At 34.4% G+C, this 13,136-nt stretch overlaps 1 protein-coding gene and 1 long non-coding RNA gene across 2 annotated transcripts; one reads left to right on the top strand and one right to left on the bottom strand.

Moving 5' to 3' along the window:
- The first annotated feature begins 473 nt into the window (after window positions 1-473).
- LOC116308579 (uncharacterized) lies at window positions 474-12,377 on the top strand. Its single transcript, XM_031719043.2, has 9 exons — window positions 474-662; window positions 774-906; window positions 1,094-1,163; window positions 2,175-2,229; window positions 3,452-3,530; window positions 8,130-8,294; window positions 9,507-9,581; window positions 10,520-10,578; window positions 11,306-12,377. Exons 1-9 carry the CDS (start codon window positions 534-536, stop codon window positions 11,426-11,428), a joined length of 888 nt encoding a protein of 295 aa, XP_031574903.1. The 5' UTR covers window positions 474-533; the 3' UTR covers window positions 11,429-12,377.
- On the bottom strand, window positions 5,153-6,799 carry LOC116308580 (uncharacterized). Its single transcript, XR_004198516.2, has 2 exons — window positions 6,728-6,799; window positions 5,153-6,651 (listed from the first exon to the last, which is right to left on the bottom strand). It is a non-coding gene; the product is annotated as an uncharacterized LOC116308580 (long non-coding RNA).
- Window positions 12,378-13,136: the final 759 nt, after the last annotated feature.

Here is a 13,136-nt window from a genome sequence, read left to right as displayed (position 1 = left end):
TACCGTATTTTCACTGAAATTGGCCTTCGGCCTTCGGCCATATCGGCTATTGACTCATAGCCCATTCGAGCTCGAGGACTAATTTACTTAATATAAATTCTGCACATGAGTTAATACCAGCCTTCATTTACTGTAAGAAAGCTGATTCATAATTTTAATAAGTAGTGGTTTAGAAAAACGTTTTAAAAGAAAAATCAAGGACACGAGGTCGTTGTTTCTGATTTTTCTTTTACAATTCAGTATACATGGCATGCTATGTTATTTTTAAAAAAACAAGAACCTCATTGAACCTTCTCCAACGAGGATATGGAAAAAAAGTAGTAATTGAGTAAAGCACTAAGTTAGTACAATCTATTATATATGAAACTTTCTTTTGTGTTTCTACGCATGTGGAAAAGAGCCTGGGAATGAGGATGGGGTCCCTGTGGTGAGTGTTGTGTCCGCGGGCTCGTCTTCAAGTTGTCACATCTTGCAATCAAAGTTACTAAGAGGTCAGAAAAATCGGTCAGGAAAGTAAAAAAAAATCGCAAGTTATGGCGCCAACACAGCATTTTAGACAAAAAAGTCGAGCTACTCCAGAAGCAGAAAGCCAAAGAAAAGCAAACAAGCGTAAGAAATCTCTAAAAGAAAAAATACGAGGCGTTCAAAGACTCCTTCGCCAGGTAAACTAGCTCGGCACACGTGGGTACTGAAGAGTACTTTGTCAAGTAAAATCAAGTAAGATTTTTTTTCTTTTTATGATAAAATTTCATTTTAAAATGTTTACAAATTAGAAAAACCTACCAGCCACAGTGCGTGTTGCACAGGAACGAATGCTCACCATGTTACAGGAAAACTTCAAAGAAAGTGCGAAGAAACAACAAGAAATGAAAATGGCAAAAAAGTACAAAATGGTGAAGTTCTTTGGTAAGTTCATTTGTTTGATTAATTTTATTTGTTTAATTGCACGAGAAATTAAACCAGTAAAGACTATTTCGCAGGAGGTGAAAGCACAATAGCAATTCTTGTTATTCTTGCACACTACATGTAATTCAGTAATCATGCAATTGATGTAATAATTGTTAAAGAAGATGAGTATTTTTTTCTCTCGTAGAGAAAAGGAAACTATCAAGAATGTACAAGTCATGTCTGAATGAGCTTACAGTATGCACAGATGAACAAAGGTAATACACACCTACAGACTGAAGCTTCTGCAGTCTATGTCCCATTATTATTGCTTTACCAGTAATTCGAGGAAAAGGGGGGTGACTGTTGTACTGAGAAATTTAAGCAAAAGGGGCCGGGTGACTAGTCACCTATATTACCACCCCTGGATCCACCTCTGCAGAATTCTTTTCCTTATTTGAATCTGTTGGCACAGGCAGGCAGAGATGGAAGACTGGAAGTACTTTAATACACACACTTATAGGGTGTTTGGGGGTTAGGGGCTCAACCACTTTTAAAATTCTGCTTTTCAGGTATTATAGCCTTGTTTCAAATTTTTGCCAATAGCTTTTTCAATTTCATTTGCAATTACTTGTCATAATTAGCTGTGCATGTGCACATGCTCAAGAATTTAACCATTTCCAAATTAAGATAATGCAGCCAGCATCGCGGACAATAGAATTGGGACTTTTGCAGTCAAATCTTTGCCTTATCAGTCATTTTGACCTTAAAGGTTGAGCCAGAAATGAGATATGACCGAGCTAAAACTAATTTGGCCGGTCACCTTAACCCCAGACTTACCGGCCATTATTTTAAGTCCTGATTATTTTTAAAACTTCTTAAATGTTATAAAAAAAGATCCAGGGTTAATTAATAGAAGTTAGCAACCAACAAATCTCTGCAGGTATTTTAACATGAACTCGCTGCTTATTTTGATAAAAATTGCCAAAGAGTACTACAGCTGTATTCAATTTCAAAAACAATGAGACCACTTTATTATTGTATTATTTAATCAGTTCTTATGGGTCATGAAGTTTGACATTGAGATTAGCCTTAAAACTTTGACATCTTAATTTTAAAATATTCATATTCCATTAATTTTTAGGTACTGTATGACGAAAATGTTTTACAATGTCTTGCCTCTCCATTGAAAAAAAAGCAGCATTAGAATTATTTACCAGCCAGCTTCATTTTAATGAATCAACTTCTTGTCAGTGACTGATGCCTAACATGTATTTTTTTATTTTCAGGGAGGAATTAAATAGTAACTTACAACTTCTCAAGCACCAGTGGAACTATATTACAGTAAGAATAATTTTTAGTAAACCTACGAATAGACATAGACATAAAACTCTTTCATACCTAGAGCCATCATAAAACTCAAAAATTGAACATTATACATGTACATTATATTATATATTATATTTTTTATATATATATATTTTTTAATGTGCACACGCTTTTATATAATTATATTTACATCCCTCCGATGTTGGTTAGTAATGATGAGTGTGGAGAGAGGGGATGTAAAAGTTGCCTGTAATTTATCAGGTGATTAATTATTATTTATGGTTCCAATTATCAACGTCAAATGCAATTCAGTAGAGACTCAGATATAACCAAAGTTATCCAATTGTACAGTGATCGATGATGATGATTTCATCATTTTCTCAAAAGTTTTTGATTTTCTTACGTTTCGATCTTCATACATTGTATGTTGACCATATGTTTCCAGTTACAAATACATGTAGGTATTTCTTTTTGTGCAAAGTATGTTTAAAAAGTAAGTGATGAAGTCTTCAATATATGTCAAGCTGTGCCTTGTCAAGATTCGTTCAGTTAATTTCGAGAATTCCAGACTATAGAAAGATCACTTAATTGCCATGTTTGTTTGGCAAAAAGCTACAAATTCGCTGTATTAATCCAACATCAAGTGATTCCTCTTGGAGTAAGCTACCAAGTTCTTTTCAATACTCCAAAAACCAACATTATATTTGACAAGAAATAAGGATAGTAGTTACTGTTGTTGTTGCCAAGTAAGATACATTGGTAGACAAAAGACAGTTGTAGGCCATTTTGTAAAGAAAAATTATGTTCATGTTCTATAATTTTGTTTTAGTTGCAAAACTGAAGCGTGAGACAATCACATACACAAAACTACTGTAAAATTTTAAATTGACCACTGCATGATTTTAAAAAAATTGGTTACAAGTCCAGGTCACTCATTAACAAATTTTTTGTCCCGTGACTGTTTTCAGTGTTTTCAGCACCAAAAGATTAACTGTGCAAGGGGGAGGGGGGATGGGAAGAATTATATATAATATTATGAAATAAATCTGTATCTGGGTCACAATTTTAATTGTGGAAATACTGGTGACCAAGATGTTTGCTGGATGTCTACAGTAGCATTATCCAGCTTAAAACATGGTTGACAATCTCTTTTAATGGTTAAATTTGAACCCCCTTTTAATTTAATTTCTGTTTAATTTTTATTCTTTTATAACTTATATATTTGTTTTAATAACAGCACTTTCCAAAGGATGAGAAATACATATCACTATTTCCACCAACCCCATGCAACAATGCAGAGACTCGACAACACAAAGGTATGTTATTATAATACACGGCATAACACAAGCTACTGCTCTGACTTTCAGAAATAAAATAAAATATAAAAATGTAGTCTAGCCATACTAATTCATCTGTCAGTTATTAAAATGACTTTCTTGGTGTTGCAAGATGTATTGTATTCTGGGTTGTCGTTATCTGTATTGCAGGGTATTGTTTGGCTCCCAGTTCAGTTGTTCTCGGATTTTGTTTTATTGTCTTCATGGCTCAGCTGTCCTGCAACACTGAGAAATTAACTGGGACACAAATTAATGCTCACAAACTTGCAAAATGCAGGCGAAATTTTATATTTAGCGAATGACAAAAAATTAATTTTTATGCTTTTCAAACATTTGCTAATAAATGAAAAATTTCTTGTTAAACATTGGTTTCATTATAAAGCAATCATAAACCTTACTGTTACGTTACTGATACTTTACTGTTACGTTACCGACACCATACTGTTACATTGCCAGCCACTAACCAACACAATTTAACAACCACTTACTGACCACTCACCAACCACTCACTGACTACTTACCAACCACTTACTGACCACTTACTGACCACTTACCAACCACTTACCAACCACTTACCAACCACTTACCAACCACTTACCAACACCTTAAGCGACACCCACAGCCAGCTATGTTTTGGGAGTATGACTGGCACAGTCCAAAAATTGAAGGACTGAAAAGTTTAGAATCCTCATCAAGTAAAGCTTGTAATTCACCGCGTCTGATGGCTAGTGACTTTGAATTTTTTGCTAATGAGAACAAAACTTACTAGCAAGGTTTTGCTTGTGGGTTTAAAAGTTAATTTTATACCCTGCCATGTATCCAATTGTCAGTTTTTACATGATGTCATCAAAACTTCAAAATCTAAATTATAGTGTTACAAATCACAAGAACAATTTTGAGTCATTCCGGTCAATTTGGTTCTCGAATTATGTCAAGTTTGTGTCACCTGTAATACTGTACGTGTATCTAAATAGCTATTTAAAAAAATAATTTTTACTCTAGCTGAAATATTTTCTCTTAGACAAGTTCAAAATAAGGGCTCCATTTGATATCAGATTGCATTTTGTATATCTGACTGGATAACCCTGTGTAAATAAAGGTTTCTATATAAGTGAATATGGTCAAAAATATTAAAGGGACTCTGAGGTGCCAGACACATCATAGCTTAAAATGTACATCAAAGCTTGTTGATTTTGAAAATCGAAATGAAAATTCCATGAAATGCGTTTTTTGGGGTGATATCGTCCGTCAAAGTTGCGAAATGACTTAAGCTGGGCTCCCTGTGGAATATCGCGGATTTGATGGCTTGGGATGAATGAGGTGTGATGACGTCAGATAGTGGAACATGTTGGATAGCTGGAGTTGAATCAACCAAATTTCGCTATGGAAGTATGGCTGTTCTTTATCAATTTGAGCCGGAAATTGCTTGAGGAGAAGAATATAATACACCCGATGAAAGTGTGAGCGAGGACAGTGAGCTAGAAGAAGTGGCGAACGAGGAAAGGCTTCTAGGAATCGATCTTAAAGTCAACAATGTGTCGTGATGAAAACAGCTAGCTGATATGTGTTTATGTTGTTAAATGAGCTTATTAGGTAAAAGATTATGAGGTAAATGAAACATTTTATTTCACTTAAGATTTCAATATTTTCTGATGTTAAACTCAACGTAATTATTAGACATGACATGCATCACGACTATCGTGTCTGAACCGAGATGTGCTTAGGACTGCATTTAATAGTTTCTCTTCATGACAGAGAAGGCTCATTCCAAATTGAACAAATATTACAAATAAGTGAGTTTTTTTAAATATTTTCTATTACGTTCTTATATTCCAAATAAGTGAGCTTTTTTCGGTATTTTCTTTTTCATATACGTATACGTTCAATGCATATTCATTTCGCTGAAATGCTTTTTCAGCCCTCTGCGTTGTGCTAGTTCTGATATCGCCAATTTATAATTACATGGTGAATGCACGGTTATCTTAGCAAAAAGATCAGCATGTGTGGTATCTAAGATATTAAAGATCTACCTTCCCTGAATGTATGAGGAAGATGCTGGCTTTAAAGAAGATGGAAGTGAAGATGAAGTTGCTGACACGTACACCACATCGATTCCTAGAAGCCTTTCCTCGTTCGCCACTTCTTCTTGCTCACTGTCCTCGCTCACACTTTCATCGGGTGTATTATATTCTGATCTCCTCAAGCAATTTCCGGCTCAAATTGACAAAGAACAGCCATACTTCCATAGCGAAATTTGGTTGATTCAGCTCCAGCTATCCAACATGTTCCACTATCTGACGTCATCACACCTCATTCATCCCAAGCCATCAAATCCGCGATATTCCACAGGGAGCCCAGCTTAAGTCATTTCGCAACTTTGACGGACGATATCACCCCAAAAAACGCATTTCATGGAATTTTCATTTCGATTTTCAAAATCAACAAGCTTTGATGTACATTTTAAGCTATGATGTGTCTGGCACCTCAGAGTCCCTTTAAATATTCGTCCGCCATGATGGTGTACCAACTTGGAACACCAAGATGGCCACTCCGTACAGTTTAACCAAAAATTACATCATATTTTTTTCATCTATAGTTCCGCAACAAAATGCTTACAGCCTTAAAATTTTGCCAAAATATGTAGTTTCAACTACTTTACAAGATTATATGAAACTTTAATGTCATAATGTGAATAACTTACACTTTTGAAATGCATGATGATGTAGGTGAACACCAAGAATATACAATTAAGATAAGCTGCTTTACATTATTAAAATCTTGTTTTATCTGTATTCATGCTTAATGCTTGTGCCATTCACTTTGGTCTTCACTTGCTTGATATCATTGCTTCTGGCCTAATTAGTTACATACAGTATATCCAATATTACTCCAGTTTCTAATTCTCTGTTACACGGGGTAAGCCTTGATTTCATATTATGGAACGATTTGGAATATTCATGTGTTCAAGTGAAGCTCTGTGCAGGGCTTCTGACAGGATGCGCGGGTGCGGACCCGCATAATTTGCCTTTTTCCACACAATCGAACGATTTCCGCATAATCCGGCAAAATCCCGCATAATTCGTCAAAAATCTAAAGAAAACTAAATAATCAAGAAAAAATGTATTATAATGTTTTCTTATTTTGATGAAATTATGAATTTTTTATTGTTTACTTACCAAATTTCAAGCAATAAACAGCGTTTAAAACTTTATATTGAATCATACGCCATCGTGTAATGAAAAGGAACAAGGCGTTCTTAGTTAAAAAACGTGAAAAAGAGCCTGGTAACTAGCCTTGAATAAAACGTATTCTCTGATTGGCTAGAAGTCAAACAATAGCAGACATAGATAGCAAATGAGAGTTCTGGTTAAATACATGTATTCGCAGACAAGATTTTCGCGCGTAAAATAATATTTCTCTCGTAAACATTTGACATCTAGCGACTTCTAAAATAGCTCAAAATGGATAAATTAAATTAAATTAAATTACGTTACAATTGTTGGCTCTGGGCCATTTACATTTCCACAGCTGCATGAAGTAGACCAAGTGTATCAGTGGTTGAGGAGAAACAGAAAAGTCTAAACCCTTCTATTTTATTTCACCAGAGCCGCATTTTAATAGCACCCCGAGACAATTACATGTAGGCAAATGCGGAGTCTTTTGATGTCTAGAAACTGATTACGATCGTTAATCATTACCATCGTAAACAAGTATATTTAAGCCTAGGGTTAGCTTAACTGGCACTGTGATGTTCAGTTTTAAAAATATAATATTTCAAAAGCAAATACATCATAGATAAAATTGAAGAAATTAAAACGACTTAAATTATGCTATTTAAGGATTTTGATTTTGTGGAGCGAGTTAATTTCCTATAATAAGGCGTACATAATAGATAATCTATTAACTACGAATATGCAAACGATTGTTGTGCAAGGTGAGGTGAGGTGGTAAATAACGTTGAGGTTTTTTGTTGAGCTTCAAAAACAGATCATAAATTTAAGGTTTCGGAAAAAAAAACATTCAAAGCAATGTTTTGGAGAGAAGCATATCGAGAAGAATTGCATGTAGTGCGAAGAACACGACGATTACACGTGTGGATTAAAAACCTGAGATAAACAAGACCAGTGTCAAATAAAGAAGCAAAATCAAGGTAAAACTGTATATAATTGCGTAAAACTTTAGATAAACAAAGTTTGGAGTTAAATAAAGAAGCAAAATTTTTAAAAAACGTGTATAATCCTGTAAAAAAAATTCAGAAATTTTTTCGATCGTGACGTCATCCCGCATCCTATTCCGCATAATTTGCCATTTTCTCCGCATAATCCGGGAAAAAATCCCGCATAATTTCAATTTTTTTCCCGCATCCTGTCAGAAGCCCTGTCTGTGGAATTTCACAGGGTACTGTACTGAGGTATTTTTGAAGGTGTGATTTTTTTACTTTAACTTTGGTATTTGTGAATATTTGTACACTGAAATAAGGCTAACCCTGTATATTAATTAATGAGTCTGTATTAAAGAAACGCAATTGTGGCATTTGACAGTCTAAAACAGTCTATTAATTATGATTCATTTTTGCAGATGATATTTTTAAAATGATCAAAGAGAAGGTTGATAATGGAGAACTAACAGATACGAGTGACATGATTCTTCAGTCTCCAAAGGAAAAGAAAAGCAAGCAAAGCAAATTATCAGTTATAAAACAAGCAATTAAATCATCAAGCCAACAAGACAATACAGAGCAAGGTTTGACTTATATGATTCTTCTAATGAATAAAATAATTTTTATTACTTTAATTTTAGACTTGGATATAGAGTTTTTCCCCTTCTTAGTTATTTTAAGTCCCTGAGTGTTGGTCCGGCCGAGGCTTGAACCACCATCTCCCGAATAACAGACCGTTGCTATTAGCAACTGAGCTTACCTGCTGGCATTGTCCAAAGACTAATATCAACAATACAGTGATGCTGACTTTAAATTAGTAGATCAGTTCTTTCCATTTCATGGGATTATTATATGAAATACCTTCAATGACAGCATTCCAAAGATGGCATGACATTGCATGTTTGGAATGGGAAAACATAAAGCATATATTTAAGTATTTTTGTCCAAAAATCTTCTACAGATTCACATTTTTTTGTCATTTGATGGAAAGGATCGAGTATGGATTGATTTGTTTGAAACTCTGCCAAAATGATTTGTACAGCAATATTAAACAATTATTCGGCAAAGGCGAAATGATTATCTGGGAATATTTACCGAACCGCAAGTCTTCGAGCAACGGTAACAGCAACAAAGCGGCTGGCCGCCATTTTGGATTTTTGCTCGAGGTGATTATGGTGTGATGGTGTGAGTTTCTTGACTAATCAGATATTTTCTATAATCACCTGGCGTATTTTTTTACTAATTAAATTTTTAATTTTTGTTTTTTTGAATGAGTTGCATTCATTCCATATTGTTATAGTTAAAAATTAAATATATACTTTCCATATTTTTATGTATACATTCAAGCATTACTGGTACAATACAGCAATAATACTCAACAGAATAGCAATGTACTTTGGTGCAATGGGAAATTACTTTATACCCAAAATGATAGACTACTACTTCAATAATATAGCCTTCATCTTGGATTGCAAGGCATCGTAGGGTATCTAGGGGGTAAAACAAAATGAAGATGGTAGATGTAAAGTATGATTGTTTGTGTCTTTTTTTATGGGTAGAGGTGATCAATATGCCAGCTTTGGCTGTAATAATGGCAGGCAATGTAAAGAAAATACAGTATAATTATCATCAAGGCTCACATTAGTATAGCTCTATATTTGCCCCCTGGACACCCTAATATGTCTTGCGATTCAAAATGGCCATCGTACTGTCAAAGTACAGTCTTAAAATATTTATTGATTCTTTTGTGAAAATTTTAATTCTTCTCTGTATTTGTTTGTACTTTTCATTACTAGGTGAAGATGCCTTCAAAACATCTTTGGTTGATGATTTCTTTATTGATACAAATCCCAGTGAAGAAGTCAATGAGGGTATTGAGAATCATATCGTAATATTTATTAATGTTTTTATGTCTGAGTTGATGTTCTATTTATTTATTTATTTATCTAATATATATCTAGTGCATCCCTTTCCCACTTGCCTACTAATTGATAGTTTACGATTATTATAGACCTTTTAGGCTAGGGCATGATGTTTTCCCATTTCAGACCACATGTTATTCCCTAGAGTATCATTTCTTTTTTTAACACTTGGATATGAGAAGACCTATGAATATGAATACAACACTGTTAAAACAAAGAATCGTATTTTCAAGAGAATTGACTTATATTAAGCGTTTTAAAATTCACATGACGTCATAATGACATAAGCAATATTTCTTGCCTTAATTATAGCGCTTGGGCTTGAAAATTCAAAAATCTCAAAAGATACAATTTTGGATCATTACTAGTGTAGTTTTTGTAGAAATTTTAGTGTGACATTATGAATTCAAATTGATGAATGAAGTGATAGTTTTTATAAATGCTTTTCAAATCTTTTTTCCTGCCCTTTTTTTTTTTTGAAATTTGAAATTTCTATAACTTTTAACTGCCTTGACCAATCGGGATACGGTTTTCAAAACCATGTTGGTTATCTCAAGAAGCGTCTCAAAACACAGTCATATTTCACGAAGCATGAATCAGGTTCAACGTATATGAAAACCAATGGAAAACCATGTTATGACATCATTATGACGTCATACCCGTAGCAGTAACGCTAAAAACTATTTATCCCAATCCGTCTGGTCAACCCTGATATTCTTGCTGATGAATGTCTGACTTGTAATTTTGAAACTACCCCAACCTTGCCAATTTTGAGGTCATTTGTGCTTGACGTGGGACATGATGAATAATTTCTGGAACTACACTTTCTATAAAAATGATTGGGGGTATTGAATAGCACTCACAGATTTTTTCCTTTTTCCCTGTAGAATGCAGTAATATATGTGGCACAGCTGCAGTAACAAACAAATCAAAATATTCAGCTATGGTAGGCAAATTATAACAATAAGTTTATTGCACAGTAAAATCATATTCTGATTTTACTAAGATTTCCAGTCACACACGACAAACTTCTCCTTCATCACAGATGAAAAATTGAGTTTTGGTGGACATCAAAGGGTTTCTTAAAAATGTCCCGTGATTCAGACTCACAATTTCAAACACTTGACTGCAGAGCCATTGGTACTGACTTACAGTACCTGATATTGAAGACACTCGTTCAAATAAAAATTCTTAATAGCGATAGCTTTTGTTGGTAAGCGTTTGAAATTCAGAGCCAGAATCCTATGACATCTTGATTTTAAAGAAAATATATCCCTAGCGAGAAATTCTACAGCAACAAGAAGCATGAGATAAGGGCAACAAATGGTGTTTGCATGTGTATGTGTATTCATTTGTCATTCATGTGAGCATTCACATCCTGCTGTCATAGGAACCCTTTTGATTGACATCCACCAAAGCTCAATTTTTTTGTTTTTGATGAAGGTCTAGTCTGTGACTGGGAACTGCAGTGATATAATTACTGATAGTTTTTTCAGCGTATGTTTATTAGTCTACCGGTAAATTATCTTTTAGAAAACAGCTTTAATTTAGATCTGTGTATTTTTCTGGAAATAAATGTTGTGTACAATATTATATATGCCTGTAGTTTGTCCACACCTGAAGATTTGTTATCTAACTGACAATTTGTATTGTTTGAATATCTTAATTCCCAGGGTCTTTCAGATGACAAGTCTGCATCACACCACAAGGTCAAAAGACTGAAGAGTGAAAAAGATATTGCAGCCAATAAAAAGAAAAAGAAAATTAAGAAAAAGGGCACTGATGAAAGTGAATGAATAAAATGAACAAAGACTTTAAAGTCAAATTGAATTTATAAATAAGTAAGATATATTAATTTTGCACTTTCACTAGGCCTTGGCATTTAAAAGATATGTAAGTGTTCACTTGCTGCAGCAGTGCTTAAGTTGCATGTACATAATTATGATAACTTTATAAAAGGTTTTGTATAAAAAATTATTGAAAAGATGTCATATTACATCCTTTATTAAGTGATTCTCACTTCCATTATTTCAAGAGTAAATGAACAAGTGCAGGACTAGCTGTCAAAGTAAGGACCAATAGGACTATTATGGCATCATTAACTACAACTACCAGAATCCTTTGCACACTCTCTAACAGCTGAGCAGTGATAGATTGACTGGTCAATAGGACGCTTGCATTTACTTCCAGAATCCCTTGAACACTTTCTTTTGTTCAGTTAATTAACATCAATTGTCTGTCTTACTATTTTCATGAGGGAATACAAATTTGAATATTAGAAGGGAAAGTTTGCCAAGCATTTTGGTAGTGGTAGTAAATTGATTGGCCATTAGCAGTCAGCCATGAATGCAGCTTAGATATGTGATATGGTTCTTGAAAAAGTAGGCAACAAAGTAACTTTTCCTAGGGAACTTGTCAAAAAGCAAAGGGGAGAGTAAACTAGAAAATGCTGGAGCTGGGTCACTTTGTTTGAGCCCCAAATAAGGGGTGGGTGATGAGATGAAAGGTCTTCATTAAAGTTGGCTTGTCATTTTTTTGAAAAATTATATAGTGCACTTAAAACAATGGATGGGTCAAGCGTTTTTTTGCTTTTTCATGGACGCCCCCCTACTTTCTGACCAGTCCCTAACCATTTAAGTAGATGTTAATATATAACTGGAAAACTAGAAAAAAATCCTTATGAGTTTTATATTTCTCTATTTATTAGTATGTTGAAATAAAAGGGAGATTTATTCTCATCATACACCTGTGATATGAAACGTGCATCAATAACATAATTTAGAATTGTTGGCATGGGGATTGGGATTAGGCTGTGTTCATAATGTATGGCAGGGGGGGGGGGGGGGGGGAGGGGCAGGTGAGAATTTGAAATGTCCAGCCAATTCTTTAAAAAAATATGATTCCCCTAAGCAAGGCTTGTAGCTCCTTCCAAAAATTGTGCATTCCCCCATTTTTCTGATAAACATTTGCCCATTCCCCCCTTTCCCTACCAAACTTTTCGCGATCCCCCTCAATTTCTCTGTGTGGTCATTTTTTGAATCTAGCCAGTATTAAGATTTTTTTACCCACCAGTATTAACTTATTATTTCTTACTGGTGGGGAAAAAAATCTTAAAACGGGCTGAAAATTCAAAAAATAACCTCACAGAGCGAAAGAAGTGCTATTTCCCAATGATCGGGAAAATTTCGAGGCTTTAATTTCATGTTTCAATGATTTTATTGTAATTTTAGATGAATCCCCATATATTTCCTTATAACATGACACCACAGAAACCAAGCTTGGGATACCTGTGTTTAGACTATTTGTTTCGTTTCCTTGTTTACATTACGGCCTACTTCCGATTAGCCTCGACTTGAGAACCAATCCGGGATCTCACCCTGGGACTTTTCCCACTTCATGCCTTAAATAACGAAATACAAAAAGATACAAAAATACTTAGATATTTCCATATTCTTTTTATTGTTCCTCATCTTTTTCTAGAAGTGTGTTTTTCAAAAACGTTAA

Source organism: Actinia tenebrosa, unplaced genomic scaffold (assembly GCF_029948245.1).
Source record: "Actinia tenebrosa isolate PJP-AT-01 unplaced genomic scaffold, QUT_ActTen_1.0 PGA_scaffold13__45_contigs__length_12533684, whole genome shotgun sequence".
Classification (NCBI taxonomy): Eukaryota; Metazoa; Cnidaria; class Anthozoa; order Actiniaria; family Actiniidae; genus Actinia; species Actinia tenebrosa.
This window is presented reverse-complemented; position numbering and strand designations above follow the sequence as displayed.